Genomic DNA, 21,241 nt, shown 5'->3' with positions numbered 1-21,241 from the left:
GCCCCCCTGGATGGGGATGGAGCCCCCCTGGATGTGGGATGGAGCCCCCTGGATGAGGATGGAGCCCCCTTGGATGGGGATGGAGCCCCCTGGATTGGGATGGAGCCCCCGGGTGCGGCCCAGCCCCACCCTCGGGCACAGGGGGGATTTCTGGGGGTGTCCCAGGGGCTGCACTCGCTGACCTTGTGTCTCCCATCCCAGGCCATCCCGCGATCCCACCACCCACGCCAGCCTCTCCATCCCGGCCCCGCGTTCCCGAGGAAATGATGGCTGTTATCATTTCATGTTGATTTCTTTGTTTCTTTGTTGATTTCTTTCCCGAGGAAAGGCGGGACCAGCCTCACCAGGGCTGTCCCCCGACCTGTCCCTGTCCCCTGTCCCGTTGCAGACCAGGAGCTCCCGGCACTCCCAGGGCTCCCAGCCTGGCCTGGCCGACCAAGCCAAGCTCTCCTTCGCCTCGGCCGAGTCCCTGGAGACCATGTCGGAGGCGGAGCTGCCGCTGGCCTTCAACAGGATGAACCGGTTCCGGCAGAGCCTGCCCCTGTCCCGCTCGGCCAGCCAGACCAAGCTGCGCTCCCCAGGTACCCCGGGGCCCCAAAATCTCCTTTTGGGGGCGGGGTTGGGCTCCATCACCCAAAATTCCAGACCAAGCTGCGCTCCCCAGGTACCCCAGGTGCCCAAAATCTCCCTTTGGGGGCGGGGTTGGGCTCCATCACCCAAAATTCCAGACCAAGCTGCGCTCTCACCGGTTCAAGATCTCCCAGCCCCTTTTATGGGTGCTCCCAAGCCTTCCACCTTCAGCAGGGTGGGGTTGCTTGGCCAGAAGTTCCCCATCCCATTTTTTTGGGTGCCCCAGAGCCCTCTAGGAACACCTCCCCTCGCCAGGGCAAGGCTGGGTGGCCAAACATTCCCCATCCCTTTTTTTGGTTGCCCCAGAGGCTGCCACCTTCACCAGGGCACTCCTGGGTGGCCAGACACCCCCCAAACATTTTATTTGGTTACCCCAGAGCCTTCTGCCTTCACCAGGGCACTGCTGGGTGGCCAGAGCTCCCCCAGCCCATTTTTATGGGGTCTCCCAAGCCTTCCACCTTCAGCACGGTGAGGTTGGGTGACCAGAGCTTGCCCATCCCCTTTTTTTGGTTGCCCCAGAGCCTTCCACCTTCACCAGGGCACTGCTGGGTGACCAGACACCCCCCAAACATTTTATTTGGGTGCCCCAGAGGCTGACACCTTCACCAGGGCACTGCTGGGTGGCCAGAGCTCCCCCATCCCCTTTTTTTGGTTACCCCAGAGCCTTCCACCTTCACCAGGGCACTGCTGGGTGACCAGACAGCCCCCAAACATTTTATTTGGGTGCCCTGGACCCTTCCACCTTCACCAGGGCACTGCTGGGTGGCCAGAGCTCCCCCAGCCCCTTTTTTGGCTGGCAAGAGCTCGGTGGAGAAGGGCAGGCTCAGAGCTGACTCGGGCGTGCCCCCTGTGCCCCAGGGGTGCTGTTCCTGCAGTTTGGGGACGAGACGCGGCGCGTGCACATCACGCACGAGATCAGCAGCATGGACACGCTGCACGCCCTCATCGTGCACATGTTCCCCCAGAAGCTCACCATGGGCATGCTCAAGTCGCCCAACACCGCCATCCTCATCAAGGACGAGTCCCGGAACGTCTTCTACGAGCTGGAGGATGTCCGGTGAGCGGGGGGGTCAAGGCCCACCCGGGCTGGCCTCCTGTCCTTTAAACCCCTGGCAAAGCAGGAAACCTGTGGGATTGTCTTGGTTTGAGCAGTCAGGTGTCTGCTAAGGAAGGCAGGAGTTCCCCTTAAATGGAAAATGTAAAACCCCTCCCTTCTGATTATTGTTCTTTGAAAATTAAAATGTTCTCAGACAAAGATATGGGAATAGGAATAACAGTTCTTTAACAGGAAAATCAAAAATTGTCTTGGTTTGAGCAGTCAGGTGTCTGCTAAGGAAGGCAGGAGCTTTCCTCTGTCCTTGAAATGCAAAAATGCAAACCCCCCCTCTGGATTATTATGAATTTGAAATTAAAAGGCTCTCAGGCAAAGATATAGGAATAACAGTTCTTAAATAGGAAAATTAAAATACAAATGCAACAGTACAAACAAAACAAACCACTGCCAGAGTGAGAGCAGGCCCTGGCACGCTGTGGGTCAGGGTGGTGGCACAGTCCCATCCCAGGGGGGCTCAGGGTGGTGGCACAGTCCCATCCCAGGGGGGCTCAGGGTGGTGGCACAGTCCCATCCCAGGGGGCTCAGGGTGGTGGCACAGTCCCATCCCAGGGTGGTGGCACAGTCCCATCCCAGGGGGCTCAGGGTGGTGGCACAGTCCCATCCCAGGGGGCTCAGGGTGGTGGCACAGTCCCATCCCAGGGGGCTCAGGGTGGTGGCACAGTCCCATCCCAGGGTGGTGGCACAGTCCCATCCCAGGGGGGCTCAGGGTGGTGGCACAGCCCCATCCCAGGGCGGTGGCACAGTCCCATCCCAGGGTGGTGGCACAGTCCCATCCCAGTGGGCAGAGGCTGCTGGGCTGTTCCCAGCACCTCAGATTGGATCCAGGTAGGAATGCTTGGCTCCTCCCCTGGGCGGAGCATCTCCCCTGGGATGGTGGAATTTGATCAGCCCTGCAGGGACACTGTCGTGAACAGAAGATAATTAATAATTAATGGCCCATTAAGAGAAGATATCTCCTGGAGGGAGGATTGGCTGTGGGAGAGATAAAGAAAACTGCCCCAAGAACAGAACAAAACTGCCCAAAGAACAGAACAGAACTGCCCAACTGACAGAACAGAACTGCCCAAAGAACAGAACAGAACTGCCCCAAGAACAGAACAAAACTGCCCAAAGAACAGAACAAAACTGCCCCAAGAACAGAACAAAACTACCCAAAGAACAGAACAAAACTGCCCCACCTCTATCAGATAATAGAACACACTCTTGTCTTACAGCCCAGGGCAGGGATGAAGGAAAAAAGGGGGTGGTGGGTGCAGTGCTGGGGGTCTGGGGTCTGTGCAGGTGCTCAGGCTCTGCCTCTGCTTCCAGAGACATCCAGGACAGAAGCATCATTAAAATCTACCGGAAAGAGCCGCTCTACGCCTCCTTCCCAGCCTCACACATCACCAACGGCGACCTGAGGGTGAGAGGGGACACGGGGCAGCCCGGCGGGGTGGCAGGGGACACGGGACAGCCCGGCAGGGGACACGGGACAGCCCGGCAGGGGACACGGGACAGCCCGGCGGGGTGGCGGGGGACACGGGACAGCCCGGCGGGGGACACGGGACAGCCCGGCGGGGGACACGGGACAGCCCGGCAGGGGACACGGGACAGCCCGGCGGGGTGGCGGGGGACACGGGACAGCCCGGCGGGGGACACGGGACAGCCCAGCAGGGGACACGGGGCAGCCCGGTGGGGTGGCAGGGCCAGGTGGAGCGGGAGCAGAGGGGAGAGAAAGCGGCAGAGATTGGGAATTGGGAACTGTGTGTGGCTGGGATCCATCCTGCCAGCGCTGGGGGGGGGATGGCAGTGGGGTGTAAATGTGGTTTGTAGGGAATTAAATAATGGGGATAATTGGTCAGGGTAAATCAGCAGGACAAATCATCAGGATAAATCAGGCCACTGCTGGCTGGGAATCACAGAATCACAGGATCACAGGATCACAGAATCACAGAATTACCGGGTTGTCAGAGACCTCCAGGATCATTGAGTCCAGCCCTGCCCCAACACCTCAACCAAACCCTGGCACCCAGAGCCAATCCAGGCTTTGTTCAACACCCCCAGGGATGGGGACTCCACCACCTCCCCAGGCAGAACATTCCAGAACTTTATCCCAATATCCAACCTGTATTTCCCTTGGTGCAGCTCCAGGCTGTGAGCTCTGGTTCTGTCAGTGCTGCTGCAGACAGAGCCCAGCCCCAGCCGGGCCCTGGCACCTTTCAGGAGCAGTGAGAGTGGTGAGGGCACCCCTGGGTCTCCTTTTCTGCAGGCTGGGCACCCCCAGCCCCCTCAGGGCTTCCTCTCAGGGTTTGTGTTCCAAGGGAAGGATTTGCCGAGGGTTTGCCAGAGCTGCTGCTCCTTGCTGGGCCGGAGGGCCGGCAGGGCAGGGCTCCCCCAGCGCTGACCCCCGCCCCATTCCGCAGCGGGACATGGTCTACACCTCCCGGGAATCCTCTCCCACCCGCCGGCTCAACAACATCCCCCCAGCCTCGCACCTGGCCTCGGGCTCGCCCCCGCCCGTGCTGCAGTCCTCGTCGCCGTCGCGCTCCCGCATGTCCTACAGCGGCGGCCGCCCGCCCTCCTACGCCGGCAGCCCCGTGCACCACGGCGAGCGCCTGTCCAGCCTGCCCCCCGCCCCGGGCGTGTCCCCCAGCCCCAGCGCCATCCTGGAGCGCCGCGACGTCAAGCCGGACGAGGACCTGGCGGGCAAGAACGTGGTGCTGGTGAAGAACGAGGGGCTCTACGCCGATCCCTACGGGATGGTGCACGAGGGCCGGCTCAGCATCACCTCCACGCAGTCGCTGGCGGGCATGGGGGACCCCTTTGGCTACTCGGGGGGGCTCTACAAGCGGGGCTCGGTGCGCTCGCTCAGCACCTACTCGGCGGCCGCGCTGCAGACGGAGCTGGAGGACAGTTTGTACAAGCCCAACGCGCCCATCTACAGCGACACGTACGGCCCGGGGCTGGGCTTCCGCATGCCGCCCTCGTCCCCCCAGAAGATGGTGGAGCCCGGGCAGAGCCCGCACAGCCCCTACTCGGGCCCGCCCAGCCGCTCCTCGCCCGTCCGCCAGTCCTTCCGCAAGGATTCCTGCTCCTCCGTCTTCATGGACAGCCCCGTGGGCAAAACGCGCAACCCCAGCTCCTCCGGGCCCCCCGAGCTGTTCCCCGGCCCCGCAGAGCGGCCGCTCTCGGCCTTCGGATCGCCCGCGCCCGCCAAGGACACGGAGACCAGGTGAGGAGAGGTGGTGTGCTTGCACCTGGGCTGCTCCAGGTTGTCCTGGATCTGTGTTTGTGCCTGGCATGCTCCAGGTTTTCCTGGATTTGTGTTTGCACCTGGGATATTCCAGGTTGTCCTGGATCTGTGTTTGGGCCTGGGCTGCTCCAGGTTGTCCTGGTTTTGTGTTTGGGCCTGGGCTGCTCCAGGATTTCCTGGATTTGTGTTTGCACCTGGGATATTCCAGGTTGTCCTGGATCTGTGTTTGGGCCTGGGCTGCTCCAGGTTGTCCTGGTTTTGTGTTTGGGCCTGGGCTGCTCCAGGATTTCCTGGATTTGTGTTTGCACCTGGGATATTCCAGGTTTTCCTGGATTTGTGTTTGCACCTGGGATATTCCAGGATTTCCTGGATTTGTGTTTGCACCTGGGATATTCCAGGTTGTCCTGGACTTGTGTTTGCACCTGGGATATTCCAGGATTTCCTGGATTTGTGTTTGCACCTGGGCTGCTCCAGGTTTGCCATTGCCTTTGGATTTGGGATGCCTGGTGGGTCAGCCGTGTCCCCAGGGACAGGCTGCGAGCCGGGCCAGGCGCAGCCGGGGGTGGCCGCAGTGGCAGAGGCAGCCCCTGACCCGTCCCTGTCCCTGTCCCTGTCCCCGTCCCTGTCCCGTCCCCGTCCCCGTCCCTGTCCCTGACCTGTCCCTGTCCCTGACCCGTCCCTGTCCCTGTCCCTGTCCCTGTCCCGTCCCTGTCCCTGTCTCTGACCCGTCCCTGTCCCTGTCCCTGTCCCTGTCCCTGACCCATCCCTGTCCCTGTCCCTGTCCCATCCCTGTCCCTGTCCCATCCCTGTCCCTGTCCCTGACCCATCCCTGTCCCTGTCCCGTCCCTGTCCCTGTCCCTGTCCCTGCCCCTGTCCCTGTCCCTGCCCCTGTCCCTGTCCCCGTCCCTGTCCCTGTCCCTGACCCTTCCCTGACCCATCCCTGTCCCCATCCCTGTCCCTGTCCCTGTCCCTGTCCCTGTCCCGTCCCTGTCCCTGACCCGTCCCTGTCCCTGTCCCTGTCCCTGACCCGTCCCTGTCCCTGTCCCCATCCCTGTCCCTGTCCCCATCCCTGTCCCCATCCCTGTCCCCATCCCTGTCCCTGTCCCTGTCCCTGTCCCGGCGCAGGGAGCGGATGGAGGCCATGGAGAAGCAGATCGCCAGCCTGACGGGGCTGGTGCAGAGCGCGCTGCTCCGCGGCTCCGAGGCCGAGACCCCCAGGTGAGGGCAGCTCTGGGACCCCAGGGTTGGATGTCCCTCCGGGGGGTCTGTCCCCCTCCCGGGGGACACCAGCCCCGCCCACTCTCAGCCCCCTCCTCTCTTTGGTTTCAGCGAGAAGACAGAAGCCACCAACGGCGGGACCCCCCCGTCAGCGTGTGAGTGACCCCCGGCCCCGCAGGACCCCCGCGGGTGCCCAGGGTGGGCTCTGCAGCCCCCCAGGTGCTGGTGATGCCCTTCTCAGGCTTGCCTAAAACCAGAATTAAGGGAATGAAAGTTAATCTATTTAATGAAGGGCCTCCAGGTACGTTCAGGGCAGACCAAGCCTCCCCAAGGGGCTACGCCCAAAATGGGTGATGGTCACGAGATTTTCAGACCATTATAAGCTTGGTCTATTTACATATCAATTAATTGATATTAATGGATGTAATTTGGGTTAATCCTCCAATTACAGATTCAGGTAATGAAGCAATTTACTCCCAGTTTGGTTCCCCAACCCCAAATCACTTTTTTAATCATTTTTGGGGCTTGAGGTAGTGAGGTGTCCTTGAGTGACAGGCCTGGAGAGGAGTTGCTTGTCTGAGGAAAACAGGAGAGCAGCAGCTGACAGGCCATGGAGTTTCCGAGTTATTCCCTAAAGCAGTGCAGCATCTGGAAAATAAAAACGCTGAAATCCTACGGCATCACTGGCAACCAGCGGGACCCCCCCGTGCTGCTCTGGGGCGGCCCCCGAGGAGGCAGGGAGGGCTCAGCCTGGGGGGGGAACTTTGGAGACCACCAGAGCTGAAGGATCGGGTGGGGAAAGAAAAGAGAGGGGCACCAAACCTGTCCTGGGGCGGTGCCACCCCTCAGCAGCCCCTGCTTGCCCCCCCAGCCACCAGCCGCAGTGGCATGGGCACCCCGGTGCCCGCGCCGCCCCCGCCCTCGGCCACCAGCACCCCGGCGGGGCAGCCCACGGCCGTCACCCGCCTGCACATGCAGCTGCACCTGCACGACCTGCAGCAGAACGCCAGCGACCTCCGCAACCAGCTGCAGCAGCTCAAGAAGCTGCAGGTGGGCACCTGGGGCGGGGGGACCCCGAATCTGGGCCAGCTCTCACTGGGTGGGGATGGCAAAATCCCCTTTGTGCCCCGGGGCTGCTGTGGGAGAGCCCGGGGATCCGCCCTGGAGATGAGCTTGGGGATCCTGCCAAATCCAAGCTCAGGGATCCTTCCTGAATCCAAACCTGGGGATCCTTCCTGAATCCAAACCTGGGGATCCTTCCTGAATCCAAGCTCAGGGATCCTGCCAAATCCAAACCCAGGGATCCTTCCTGAATCTGAGCTCAGGGATCCTTCCTGAATCCAAACTCAGGGATCCTGCCCAAATCCAAGCTCGGGGATCCTCCCCAAATCCAAGTTCAGGGATCCCTCTCCACTCCAGCCTCGGGGATCCCCTCCCATTCCAACCCCAGAGAACCTTCCTGAATCCAGCCCCAGGGATCTTCCCCAAATCCCGGCTCAGGGGTCCCTCCCCACTCCAACCCCAGGGATCCCCCCCGGCGCCCATCCCAGGGCTGCTCCCGGGTCAGGACCCTTTTCCCCTCGCGAGGGGTCTCTCCCAGCCTGACCCCTGCTCGTCCCCCGCAGCTGCAGAACCAGGAGACGGTGAAGTCGCTGCTGCGGCGCACGGAGACGGAGCTGAGCGTGCGGGTGACGGACACGGTGCGCAAGCACGAGGACCCTCTGCAGCGCCAGCGCAGCTTGGTGGAGGAGGAGCGGCTGCGCTACCTCAACGAGGAGGAGCTCATCACCCAGCAGCTCAAGTGAGCCCGCCGGGGCTGGGGGCACAGGGGGCACGGAGCCGCTCTGCCCTGCCCGGGGCGTGGCACCGAGCCGGGGGTCCGCATGCAGTGACATCCCCAAATCAGGGGGTCCCCATGCAATGACCATGTCCTCAAATCAGGGGGTCCTCATGCACTGACATCCCCAAATCAGGGGGTCCACATGCAGTGACATCCCCAAATCAGGGGGTCCCCATGCAGTGACATCCCCAAATCAGGGGGTCCCCACGCAGTGACATCCCCAAATCAGGGGGTCCACATGCAGTGACATCCCCAAATCAGGGGGTCCCCACGCAGTGACATCCCCAAATCAGGGGGTCCCCATGCAGTGACATCCCCAAATCAGGAGGTCCCCACGCAGTGACCATGTCCTCAAATCAGGGGGTCCCCATGCAGAGACCACGTCCCCAGATCAGGGGGTCCCAGCCCAGTGACCATGTCCCCGAGTGAGGAGGGGTCCCCAGCCCAGACTGAGGAGGGGTCCCTGTGCAGTGATCACATCCCCAAATCAGGGGGTCCCAGCCCAGTGACCATGTCCCCGAGTGAGGAGGGGTCCCCAGCCCAGTGTTCCCCTCTCCCACTGCCACCCTCGGGGCTCTCCACCCCCCTGACCCCCCAGTGACCCCCCAGTGACCCCCCGGTGACCCCCCGGTGACCCCCTGCCCTCCCCCTGCCCTCCCAGCGACCTGGAGAAGTCCGTGGAGAAGATCCAGAAGGATCTGGCCCACAGCCACCGGCCGGTCCCGCCGCAGGAGCTGGAGGAAAAGGCCGTGGTGCTCAAGCAGCTGGGGGAGACCCTGACGGACCTGAAGGGTGAGGAGGGCCCGGGGGGCAAACGGAACCTTCCGGCATTGCCCTGCTCCGCCCGGGCCTGGGGGCGCTCCAGGATCTCCTGGATTTGTGTTTGCACCTGGGATGCTCCAGGATTTCCTGGATTTGTGTTTTCCCCTGGGATGTTCCAGGATTTCCCGGATTTGTGTTTTCCCCTGGGATGTTCCAGGATTTCCTGGATTTGTGTTTGCCCCTGGGATGCTCCAGAATCTCCTGGATTTCTGTTTGCACCTGGAATTCTCCAGGATTTCCTGGATTTCTGTTTTCCCTGGGATTCTCCAGGATTTCCTGGATTTCTGTTTTCCCCTGGGATGCTCCAGGATTTCCTTGCCCCAGGATTTCGGTGTTTGCACCTGGGATGCTCCAGGATCTCCTGGATTTCTGTTTTCCCCTGGGATGCTCCAGGATTTCCCGGATTTGTGTTTTCCCCTGGGATGCTCCAGGATTTCCCAGATTTCTGTTTTCCCCTGGGATGCTCCAGGATTTCCCGGATTTCTGTTTTCCCCTGGGATGCTCCGGGTTCTCCCCGTGGGTTTGCCCCTGCTGGGACGGTCCCCTGCCCTCCCAGGTGCCCCTCAGTGCCACGCCCTGTGCCCACAGCTGGGGAGGGGACACCTCCACCCTCAAATTGGGACGGAGCCATCAGTCCAGCCTTTCCCTGGGTCCATCCCGCCCCACCTGGCGGGATGCCCGCGGCACGGGGTCCTGGCTGCCCGGGCAGCGCGGGCGGGGCCCCGGGAGGGACACGGCGGTGACAGAGGTGTCCCCTGGCAGCCCAGTTCCCCAGCCTGCAGAGCAAGATGCGGGTGGTGCTGCGGGTGGAGGTGGAGGCCGTCAAGTTCCTCAAGGAGGAGCCCAACCGCCTGGACGGGCTCCTCAAGCGCTGCAAGACCGTCACCGACACGCTGGCCCAGATCCGCAGGTGAGCCCCGAGCCCCGGGGCACAGCCACGCCCGCGGTGTCCCTCTGTCCCCACAGTGCCACCTCTGTCCCCTCTGTGCGCGTCCCAAACTCTCGGGGCGGGACGGCATCCGAGGGGTGTGCACAAAATGATCATTTTTCTGCGGAAGGACCCCAAAATTACCCTCAGTCCTTTTCAGAGACCCCTCTTTTCATACAAGCCTCATTTTTTCTCGGGAATAAAGCACAGACACACAGCCCTTGGCATGAGCAGAAACCTCTTTCCCGAGGAGCAGGGAGCTGTTCTGTGCTGGAAAAACCCTCTCCCAGAGAAAAATCCTCTCCCGGAGCTGCTACAACAGGGTGGATTTCACCTGCCCGATCCCATTAGGATCCCATCAGGATCCCATTAGGATCCCATTAGGGCCGGCTCCGGCTGGCCTCCGGGATGGCCCCGGGCTCTGCTCTAGCCCGGTTCCGCAGGGAAACGAGCCTGTAGGACCCCACAGCCCCCTCATCCCGAACAAATCCTCAATCCCAGGGGCGGCTCCAGCCGGATCTGGAGCAGGGGAAGGGTTTGCAGGGATCCCGTTTCCTGCTGGGCTCATGAGGGGGGACAGCCCCCCAGACCAGCACCAAGCCCCACCCAGAGCACCCCAGCCTCCAGGAAATTTAGTGGATTGAGGATTTAGTGCCCCCCCGCGCCCCACGGCCCCTCAGTGCCTCCGCTCTGCCCTAGGCAAGTGGACGAGGGCGTGTGGAGCTCGCCCAGCGGCCTGAGCCAGTCGCCCAAGAAGGTGGCCCCGGAGACGGATTTCAGCAAAGGGCTGGAGCTGGAGATGCCCACCAGCCCTCCCGTGAGCCTGCACCACCTGACGGGCACCCCCGAGGCCCTGGGCTTCGCCGCCCAGCCCCAGAGCCTCCCCAGCAAGAGCAATAACCCCTCGCGGGCCCCGGAGATGGTGCCCGCCAAGACGCAGACGGGGCCCGAGACCCCCAGCAAGAAGAGCGCGGACAAAGCCGTGTCTGTGGAGGTGAGAGCCCGGCCCGGGGGGCTCAGCTCGGGGGGGCTCCTCCGGGGGGTCTGGGAGGGTGAAAATGGGAGAGGGAGCAGCGCCTGACCTGCTGCTGGGGTCGGAGGAGAGCTGGGGGTGCTCAGCCTGTGGAAAAGGAGGCTCAGGGGTGCCCTCACCACTCTCACAGCTCCTGAAAGGTGCCTGGGCCCGGCTGGGGCTGGGCTCCTTCTCCAGGAACTGACACAGCCAGAGCACACAGCCTCGAGCTGCACCCAGGGAAATTTGGGTTGGATATTGGGAAAAAGGTTTTACAGAAAGGGGATCAAGTTCTGGAATGTTCTGCCCGGGCAGTGGTGGAGTCCCCATCCCTGGGGTGTTGAACAAAGCCTGGATTGGCTCTGGGTGCCAGGGTTTGGTTGAGGTGTTGGGGCTGGGCTGGACTCGGTGATCCTGGAGGTCTCTGACAACCCGGTAATTCTGTGATTCTGGGAAATTTGGGGATAGGGGTAAAAACCCACCCCCCCAGCTCCTCGCAGCGGGTCTGGGGGTGTCACGGGGCTCCGGGGTCGCGTCCTGTCCGCCAGGGACGGGGCTGGAGCGGGCTCTGTGTCCGCAGGCGGCGGAGCGGGACTGGGAGGAGAAGCGGGCGGCGCTGACCCAGTACAGCGCCAAGGACATCAACCGGCTGCTGGAGGAGACGCAGGCCGAGCTCATGAAGGCCATCCCCGACCTGGAATTCGCCGCCAAGCACAAACAAACCCCGGGCAGCGGCAGCGCCGCCTCCACGCCCGAGCACAAGCCCTCCAAGCCACAGCACACCCCCAAATCGGGGGGCAAAGGGGACCCCAACGGCCGCCGGGGCTCAGGTACGGCGGGGCAGGGACGGGGCGGCCCCCAGAGGTGAGGCTGGGGGCGCGCGGTGAGGTGCCCGAGGCGGGGGGTTGGATGAGAGGGGCAGGGCCGGGCGCGGTGCCCTCAGAGCCCCCTTTGTGCCCAGACGAGCTGACGGTGCCGCGCTACCGCACCGAGAAACCCTCCAAGTCGCCGCCGCCTCCCCCGCCGCGCCGCAGCTTCCCCTCGTCGCACGGGCTGACCACCACCCGCAGCGGCGAGGTCGTTGTCACCAGCAAGAAGGAGCCCGGCTTTATGAAGGTGAGGATGGTGGCTGGGCAGGGAGGGCAGCGCGACCCCGCCCGGCGCCCCCGGCGCTCACGGCCCGCTCCCCCCGGCAGAAGGCGGAGTCGGAGGAGCTGGAGACGCCCAAGCCGCAGGTGAAGCTGAGGCGGGCGGTGTCCGAGGTGGTCCGGCCCGCCTCCACCCCGCCCATCATCGCCTCGGCCGTCAAGGACGACGACGACGAGGACCGGATCATCGCCGAGCTGGAGGTGAGCGCGGGAGGGGGGCGGGACCCCGGGACCCCGCCCCCAGGTGACAGCGGCCCGCAGGTGACACCGGCCCGCAGGTGACACCGGCCCGCAGGTGACACCGGCCCGCCCTTCTGCTCCGGGGGCAGCTCGGGGGGGAGGGTTCGGGGTGTGACATCCTCGGCACCGGCACCACACCAGGGTCCCTGCTCCTCCTGGGGCTGTGGGGACAGAGCGGTGGCACCGCCAGGGACAGGTGCTGCACAGCTGGGTGGTGCACAGCTGGGTGCTGCACAGCTGGGTGATGCACACCTGGGTGATGCACAGCTGGGTGACACACAGCTGGGTGATGCGCAGCTGGGTGATGCGCAGCTGGGTGGTGCACAGCTGGGTGGTGCACAGCTGGGTGACACACAGCTGGGTGACACACAGCTGGGTGACACACAGCTGGGTGCTGCACAGCTGGGTGGTGCATACCTGGGTGATGCACAGCTGGGTGATGCACAGCTGGGTGCTGCACAGCTGGGTGATGCACAGCTGGGTGGTGCACAGCTGGGTGATGCACAGCTGGGTGATGCGCAGCTGGGTGACACACAGCTGGGTGCTGCACAGCTGGGTGATGCACAGCTGGGTGATGCACAGCTGGATGATGCACAGCTGGGTGATGCACACGTGGATGATGCACAGCTGGGTGATGCAGAGCTGGGTGATGCGCAGCTGGGTGCTCCTTCTGCACTTCCCTCCTGCCTGGGATTTAAGCCAGACTCACCTGGGTTTGAGCACGGCACAGGTGCTGCAGTGGGGACAGGGCGGTTTTTCCTTGGATGGATTTTCCTTGGATGGTTTTCCTCCAGGAGGGAGGAGAACGGGGCATGCTGCAGGTGTGGGACAGGTGCTGACACAGGGGACAGGTGATGCTGCAGGTGTGGGACAGGTGCTGACACGGGGGACAGGTGATGCTGCAGGTGTGGGACAGGTGCTGACACGGGGGACAGGTGATGCTGCAGGTGTGGGACAGGTGCTGACACGGGGGACAGGTGATGCTGCAGGTGTGGGACAGGTGCTGACACAGGGGACAGGTGATGCTGCAGGTGTGGGACAGCTGGTGATGCTGCAGGCAGGGGAGCTGGGCCAGTGATGCTGCCAGACTGGACCAGGGACTCTGCTGCCCAGAGGACCAGTGACTGTCCTGGCCAGGGGACAGGTGGCCCTGCCATCAGCACAGGGGACAGGTGGCCCTGCTATCAGCACAGGGGACAGGTGGCCCTGCCATCAGCACAGGGGACAATGCTGCCTCTGGCCCTGCCAGCCGCCACCCCAGCTGCCGCCAGCCCCGCTCAGGCCCAGGTGGGCCCTCCCTCGCTCCAACGGCCCTGTTTGACTCCCCAGGTGTTTCAGCGGAGCTCTGCCTCCCCTTTCCTCCCCGTGCCCCGCTGTGACCCCCTCGAGGCCGTGTCCCCGGGCCACGCGGAGCCGTGGCCCCTCGGAGCCGCGGTGGCAGCCGAAGGATGGAAGGTAACGGCTCCACGGGCTGCGCTCTCACCTTCCTCCTCTGCCTCCTCTCAGCTCACTTGCGCTGCTTTTCTCCGCTTTAACCAACTAATCACCACCTTCTGTCCGCACTGCCTCGCTCCCGGCACTGACACGCACCGGAGCCCGCACTAACCCCCACGGCCGCGGCTCCCGGGAGGCTCCCGGGCCGCCCCCGCCCCCACCGGGCACGGCACGGGCGGCACCGGGGGCGGGCGGTGCGGGGGGACCCCGCCCGAGCGCACGGAAAGGGAGGGGCTGGAGCAGAGCCCGTGGTGGGGGTCTGCCCGGAGTCAGGTCCGGCCCCATCCCAGCAATCCTGAGATCCGGGCTGGGCTCCGGGGTGGAGAGAGCCTGGAGAGTGGCTGGGATGGAGCAGGGAATGCCAGGGTGGAGCAGGGAATGCCATGACGGAGCAGGGAATGCCAGGATGGAGCAGGGAATGCCGGAATGGAGCAGGGAATGCCAGGGTGGAGTAGGGAATGCCAGGATGGAGAGAGCAGGAGGAAAATACCTGGAGAGTGGTTGGAATGGAGCAGGGAATGCCAGGACAGACCAGGGAATGCCAGGACAGACCAGGGAATGCCAGGACAGACCAGGGAATGCCGGAATGGAGCAGGGAATGCCAGAATGGAGCAGGGAATGCCAGGATGGAGCAGGGAATGCCGGAATGGAGCAGGGAATGCCAGGACAGACCAGGGAATGCCGGAATGGAGCAGGGAATGCCCAGGGTGGAGCAGGGAATGCCAGGGTGGAGCAGGGAATGCCAGGACGGAGCAGGGAATGCCGGAATGGAGCAGGGAATGCCAGGACAGAGCAGGGAATGCCGGAATGGAGCGGGGAATGCCCAGGGTGGAGCAGGGAATGCCGGAATGGAGCAGGGAATGCCGGAATGGAGCAGGGAATGCCGGAATGGAGCAGGGAATGCCCAGGTGGGGGGCAAAGAGCAGGACAGGGCCTCCTGCCATGCCAGCAGCAAGGGCAGCTCTGGCTCATCCCGGCAGCTCCTGGGGAGGGTCTGGCACCTCTCGGGGATCCTGCTGAGCCCCCCCCTCTCCTGGGACACCAGGACTGGATTGTCCCTCTGCCCCGGCGATGGGATGGGCCCGGCTGCAGCCCCAGAGCTCTGCAGCCTCCCCAGCGCTGGTGCCCAGGCTCGGGGGCAGCTGCAGGGGCACGGGCTCTGCCAGGGCATCCTCCAGCTGCCCTGCCCTCCTCGGGTCCCGCAGGCATCCCGGGGATGTCCCTCGGGACAGGAGCAGGGAAGTGGGGCAGGAACAGCAGCATTTTCTGGGGGGTTTGTGGCCTCTCAGGGTGGGAAAGGTCAGGCTGGGATGGCTCAGCCCCGCTGGAGCTCACACCAGTGCTCCCAGTTGGGACCTGCACGGAGAAATCCCAGCTGGATTTCTGCTGGTGGCAGCGGGATTTCCAAAGGTGTTTGGGAGGGGCACAAACACCAGCTTGGTTTTTGGTTTGAAGTTTTTTGCTCCAATGGGATGTCAGAGCGGACAGGAGGGAACTGAACTTCCCCTCCATTCCCTGTCCATGCTCTGGGTCCCTGTGGGATGTCAGGGCTGGAGGAGGGAGCTGAGCAATCCCCTCCAGCCCCTGTCCATGCCGTGAATCCCGCCGGGAAATGTGGGATGAGCAGGAGGGAGCTGAGCCTCCCTCCCTTCCCAAACTCCCGCCGGCAACTCTGCCATGTCCGGCGGCGCCGGCGTGGGGGGACCCCAATAATTTGTGGCGCCCCGTGGTGCCTCCCCAGGCGAAGCCCGCTGCCGCCAGGCCCCTAACCTGTCTGAATTCTCTACCTAGGAGCCGCTGGCGCCGGCAGCCCCGGCCAGCCGGGCGCTCTCCCTGCCCCAGATCGTGCTCACCGAGTGGGTGTCGGAGCCGCCGTCCCCCGAAGCCGAGCCGGAGCTGTGGGTGGCGCCGGGCAGCGCAGCAGCAGCAGGGCAGCTGCCACCCGAGGGGACAAGGAGAGGCCGTGTGGCGGCTCCTGGCAGCTCCCCAAGGTCCCCGCTGGCACAGGAAGCCCCTCCAGCCCCGCAGCCCCCCGGCAGCGAGTCCCGCGCCTTTCCCTCGGCAGCCCCGCCTTTCCTGAGGGATAAAACGGGGGGACGAGGAGGGGACGCGGCTCTGCACGCTGCCGGCAGGCCAGGAGGCGGTGACAAGGCTTGTCCCCAAAGTCCCGCGGCGGCGCAGCCTCCTCGGAGCCGCGGGGAAGGTGCCGGAGCCGCGGGGGCCGCGCTCCCCTCCGTGGGGGCCGGGACCGTTCCCCAAATTCCCGCTGGCGACGGGGACTCCCAGAGAGGAGCCAGGCTCGCTCCTGGACACCCAGCTGGGGCTCCCAAAGCCGCATGGAGGGAGGAGAGCCCCCCGGCCCGCCCGGGGGCACATCCCGGGGTTCCCGCGGGCAGGGACCCCGTCCCGAGGGCGGCGGGACCTTCCCGGGCGGAGCAGCCGCCCCCGGAGCCGAGCCCTGCGCGCTCCAGCCGCGCCGCGGCACCTCCGCGCTGGGACGGAGCGGCGGAGGGGCTCTGCAGAGGCCACTCGTCCCCCCCGGCCCCGGGCAAGAAGGAGATTTACGAGGACACCTACCAGAGACTGGACAGCCTGGAGGAAACCATCCGCGAGCTGGAGATGACCATCAGCGAGATCAGCAGCCACCCCGCCGTGGAATTCGCCTTCCCCAAGGACGCGCTGCGATCCGAGGAGGCCGGGAGGAGCCTGGGGGACCTCGGGCACGGCGGCTGCGACGGTGACACCGCGCTGGACCTCAGCCAGGCCAAGGATGGCGCTGCCAAGAGTCCCTTTCCGAGCAGGACCAAGCCAGCGCTGCTCCCCAAGCCGCAGCTGCCCCCCGGCACTCCCCAGGTTCATTTTCTCTTCTCCCCCGCGCCCTGCTCTGCCCTGGATTCACTCTGATGTCTCTTCCTCTGCCTGCTCCCTCTCTGTGACTCCACCTCCAGGCAGAGCCGAGGTGGAGAACGCATCTTCTCTTCTCCCTGACTCTCGGAGGGGTTTGGGAAGGGCAGGAGTGAGCGAGGCAGGAGCTGGAAGGGAGATGGTGCCGAGTGGTGCTGGCTGATCCCGTCCTGGAACGAGACCCTCAGTGAGGGCGAGTCTTCTGCCCTGGCAGGATTTTGCACCAGGTCCAGGACGGGCATCCCATGGGATCCACGAGCATCCTACGGGATCCACGAGCATCCTACGGGATCCACGAGCATCCCACGGGGTCCACGAGCATCCCACGGGGTCCACGAGCATCCCATGGGATCCACGAGCATCCCACGGGGTCCAAGAGCATCCCACGGGGTCCACGAGCATCCCATGGGATCCACGAGCATCCCACGGGGTCCACGAGCACCCCACGGGGTCCAAGAGCATCGCACGGGGTCAGCCAGGGCTGATTGCTGAAGCACCGCTCTCAGTTTCACCATTTTCCATAAAATCCCTCTCCTAACGAGCGGCAGCCGGGGCCTGGCAGATGTTTCTCCTAATTAAACCACAGCACGAGCTCCCTGAAGCCATCCCAAATTGCTTTCTGCTGGAATCCAGCTGAATATCTGGGAAAAAAACAGGGAGGGGAAAAATGCCCTGAGCTCCGCTGTGACGACAACCTGCTCCTTTATTAACAGTCGGCGCTGGGGAATAAATCTCCTTTTCCATTTGGAGCCGTCCTCTCCCTCCTCGGGGGGCTCTCCCGGGCTGAACGGGGCTGTAGCTGCAATTTTTCCCAGTTTTTTTTCCTGGGAGACGGGAAGTGGAGCTGCGGGATGGATTTATGGCTGGGTCTGGGGCAAGGCCAGGCTCGGGGTTGGGCGGGGGAGGCTGCGATGGGTCAGTCCTAAAGCAGGGCAGGGCGGGGCGGGGCTGGTGTCACATTCCAGGGGAGATTCCCAGCGCTGGAATGCCGGGGATGGCGTGGCACAGGCACCTGTGGGGCTCTCCAGGGCTGGGATTTGCACTCTGAGCATCCTCGTGGGTCCCTTCCAGCTGAGGATTTTCCATCCTTTGATGATTTCCTCGTGCTGCGGGGTGCGGGAACGCCCCGTGTGCCCCCGGAGGATCCCAGGGCTTCACCTGAGCCGTGGATTCCCAGCCTGGGCTGGAACAGGAGAGGACAGGCCACCGGGAGGGGACCTTGGCACGGGAGGGGACACGGGGCCGGGTGGCACTGCCGTCTGTGTATCCTCACCTGCGCACAGTAAATAAACTCCTCTGTACTCCCACTGCCGCCGTTCCCTCCTGGAATCTGCTTCTGCCTGCCGCCGCCTCTTTCCCTCTCTCTTGGCCCCGCGGGCTGTCCTGTCCCGCCCTCGGTGTCCCGGTGTTTGCCGTGTGTCCCCAAAGTCCCTCTCGGGTGCTCCCGGTAAGTCCCGGCGGGGTTTGGAGCTCGGGCCGAGCCGGTGACCCCGGCCGGGCCGTAGGGGTGGCGCAGCTCCAGGCACCCAGCGGTGCGGCCAGGCCTCCGCCAGCCAATTTTAACCCTTTCCCCCCGGATTTTGTGTCCCGGCAGAGCGGCGGCGTCTCCATCCCGGCCATGAAGGTGGTGAATCCGGCGTCGCGGCTGAAGCAGGGCCAGCAGGGCAGCCCCGACAAGGGCAAGCACATCAAGCAGCGCATGGAGTACATGCGGATCCAGGGCCAGCAGCAGGTACTCCACCCCTAGGGCCGCCCCGGGGCTGCCCGCCGCCCTGGCACCGCCCAGGGCACGGCCTGGGCCGGGCGCAGCCGCGGGATGAGGTTTGGGGCTGCGTCCTCTCTCCCTTGGTGCCTTCTTGGCTCCGGCTGAGCCCGGCGGGGTCGGGGACAAAGGGACGCGTTGGTGGCGGTGCGGGAGGGGCTCTTGTCACACTCTGTGCCCGCCCTGGGGCTGGGGACAGGGACACGAGAGAGTCACAAACTCGTCCTCGCTGTGGGGTGAGGCTGAGGGCTTTGTCCCCAGCGCTGGGTGTCACCCTGAGGGGGGGCTGAGCCCCGGCGTTGTCCCCTCACACCGGGGGACAGTGCCACCTCCTTGGCCGTGCTGACGAGCGTGGCAGAGCCAAGTGGGGATGGGGATTCCTGCCTGGGGAGGTTTTGGGGAGCGGGGACCCCCGTGCACCCACAGAAGCAGCTTGTGGGTGTCCCAGGCGGGGTGGTGGCACTGTGGGGACAGGGTGAGTGGGCCACAGCAGCTGGAAGAGAAGCGTTTTGGGGTGGCATGGAGCATGCCCAGCGGCCAGCAGCCAGCACTGACCCCTCCCCACCCCGGGGCAGCCCCCAGGCTCCCCCCCTCTGTCCCTGCTGTCACCCCAGGGCTGGCCGTGCATTCCCAGCTGGCCCGGGCCACAGGCCAGGGGATCACGGCCACTTGGGTGGCCTCCCTCCCTCCCTCCCTCCCTGCTGGCCTGTCCCCCCCCGCCAGCCGCCTTCCCCTGGCTGGGCAGAGCACCACGAGCGGGTTCCCCTGGAGCCCACTCTGCCCTCTGTGCCTCGAGCCCTTTCCACCCCAAACCGGGCAATAAACCCAACTCTGCTCATCCCGTGCGCCCCTCAGCCCCGCCCCACAAACCCAGGGAGTCCCGCAGCAGGGCTGGGGGGAAAGGTGGAATGAGCAAAAGGGGCACCTGTCAGCAAAAAGGGTCAAACCCCCCTCGGCTGCTCCATTCCCAGTGGAAAAACTTCCCGGGGGAGGAGGGGTTTTTGAGGGTTTTTTGAGGGTTTTTTGAGGGTTTTTTGAGGGTTTTTTGAGGGTTTTTTGAGGGTTTTTGAGGGGTTTTTGAGGGTTTTTTGAGGGTTTTTTGAGGTGTTTTTGAGGTGTTTTTGAGGGTTTTTTGAGGGGTTTTTGAGGGTTTTTTGAGGTGTTTTGAGCTCGGGGTGTCCCTGACTGTCCCCTCTGCGTTGTCCCACCCCATGGAATCAGGGAGGGGCAGGGGGTTCCCTCTGGATTCCCCCTGCACTGGACACTGAGGGGCCGGGAAGCATCTCCTGACCCCGTGAGGCCACCAGGTCCCCTCCCCTGGCGGCCACCCAGCAGCACAGCCCCGCCTGTTCAGTGTCACCGCCCTGGTGACACCTCTGTCCCCCGTGGCCCTCGCTGGCGTGGCCTCGGCAGGACTTTTCTGTCACTTTTGTCCCCGTGCAGGATTTGGGGGCGTCCCCCCTCCCCCCCTGCAGCCCAGCCCCTCACTGGGGGCGAGGTGGGGCTGGAGGGTCCCGGATCCCCCTCCCCATCCCTGGGGGATTCTCGGTGTCACTCCCAGGCCGGGCCCGCGTCCCCTGGCACGGCGGGGACAGGGACAGGGTGGGCGCCGCCACCCTCGGGCGCTGCCCCGGGGGCTGTGCCCGCTCTAACGCTGCCCTTCTTGTCCCCCCTGTGCCTCCCCCGTGTCCCCTGTGCCCCCCCGGCTGTGTGTGCCCGTGTGTCCGCGTGCCCGTCTGTCCGTCCGTCCGTCCTTTCCTCTCGGGGCCGCCCTGCCCGTGCAGTGACACGTGGGACCCGCTCTTGTCGCGCTCTTTGTGGTGGCCCTTTTCCAGCTGCTTGACCTCAGGCCTGGCTCAGTGCTGCTTCTGAACGAGCTCCCTTTGCTTCTCGGTTCTTTCTGGGTTTTTCCTGTCCTCGTTTTTGTTGGTTTTTTTCCTCTTTTTTATTCCTTTCTTTCGTCTTTCTATTTCTTTAAAGCTTTTCCTTTTTCTTTGGACTTTCCACCCCTTTCTCCTCCTCCTCGTCCTCCTTGAATCTTGCTTTTCTTTCCAGGCCACTAGACCATCTAAAGAGGCCAGTGAGACCTCCCCCACGGTCTCAGAAAAACCCGCGGCGGGCAGAACCTCCATCCCCGTATTGACTTCCTTTGGGGCCAGGAACTCCTCCATCTCATTCTGAGCGCCCCTGCCAGCTCCGCCCGGCCGCGCCTGCCCGGGGGGCTGCTCCTCTTCCTCGGGCTCCTCTTCCTCCCTGGGACTTGGCTTCTCCTTGAGGCGCTCTGGAGGGAATCCGCCACCCGTGTCCCCTCCTCTTTCTGTTCGATCCGTGTTTTTGTCGCCTCCGCTCCGCCAAACGAACTTTTGTTGTGTCGCCTGTGCCGCGCCTCGGCCCGACCTCTGTGTCCCCTCCCGCTCCGCCATGGCCAACCAGCCACTTTCTGTTTCTCTCTCTCTCTTTTTTTTCCTCCTTTTCTCCTTTTTTTCCCTCCCCTTTGGATCGCTGTTGGTTTGGTCCCCCCCACCCTTTTTCCCCCCTTTTCCCTCCCCTCCTTTTTTGGGTTTTTTTGGTTTTTTTCCTGTTTATTTAAGAGCTCTCAGAGCTTCCCCCCACCAGCGTCCAGCCAGGAGCAGCTTCCAGCTCCCACCGCGCGGAAAACCGGGAAGCAGCGGCCGCCGAAGACCCCCCCGGAGCGACCCCCGGAGCGACCCCCGGCGCGGCCCCCGAGCGCCCCGGGAGCGGCGGCGGTGTCCCCGCGGGAGGAGAGGACAGCTCCGGCCAGGGCTCGCCGGTGGGTGCCCGGCGGGGCCGAGGGCTCGGGGACCCCCCGGGCCGCCGCCGCCGCCGCCGCGTCCCCCCGAGGGGGGCCGGGGGGGCCCCGGGAGTGCCGGAGGGGC

General features: G+C 64.2%; 1 protein-coding gene across 2 annotated transcripts; it reads left to right on the top strand.

Annotated features, from left to right (window-relative positions):
* The first annotated feature begins 348 nt into the window (after positions 1–348).
* Positions 349–21,170, top strand: SRCIN1 (SRC kinase signaling inhibitor 1). 2 transcript variants are annotated; one of them, XM_059869485.1, is made up of 17 exons: positions 349–581; positions 1,489–1,687; positions 3,053–3,146; positions 4,147–4,955; positions 6,102–6,194; positions 6,306–6,349; positions 7,066–7,244; positions 7,820–7,995; positions 8,696–8,826; positions 9,619–9,766; positions 10,484–10,778; positions 11,377–11,626; positions 11,758–11,912; positions 11,993–12,145; positions 13,514–13,639; positions 18,177–18,314; positions 20,129–21,170. In XM_059869485.1, the coding sequence occupies exons 1-17, from the start codon at positions 479–481 to the stop codon at positions 20,129–20,131; spliced, it is 3,096 nt and encodes a 1,031-aa protein (XP_059725468.1). In that variant the 5' UTR covers positions 349–478; the 3' UTR covers positions 20,132–21,170. The 2 variants fall into 2 exon arrangements, with proteins under 2 accessions (XP_059725468.1, XP_059725467.1); XM_059869484.1 differs by lacking the exon at positions 20,129–21,170 and having other exon boundaries at positions 18,177–18,548.
* The last annotated feature ends 71 nt before the right edge of the window (positions 21,171–21,241 follow it).

Source organism: Haemorhous mexicanus, chromosome 28, assembly GCF_027477595.1.
Source record: "Haemorhous mexicanus isolate bHaeMex1 chromosome 28, bHaeMex1.pri, whole genome shotgun sequence".
Classification (NCBI taxonomy): Eukaryota; Metazoa; Chordata; class Aves; order Passeriformes; family Fringillidae; genus Haemorhous; species Haemorhous mexicanus.
This window is presented reverse-complemented; position numbering and strand designations above follow the sequence as displayed.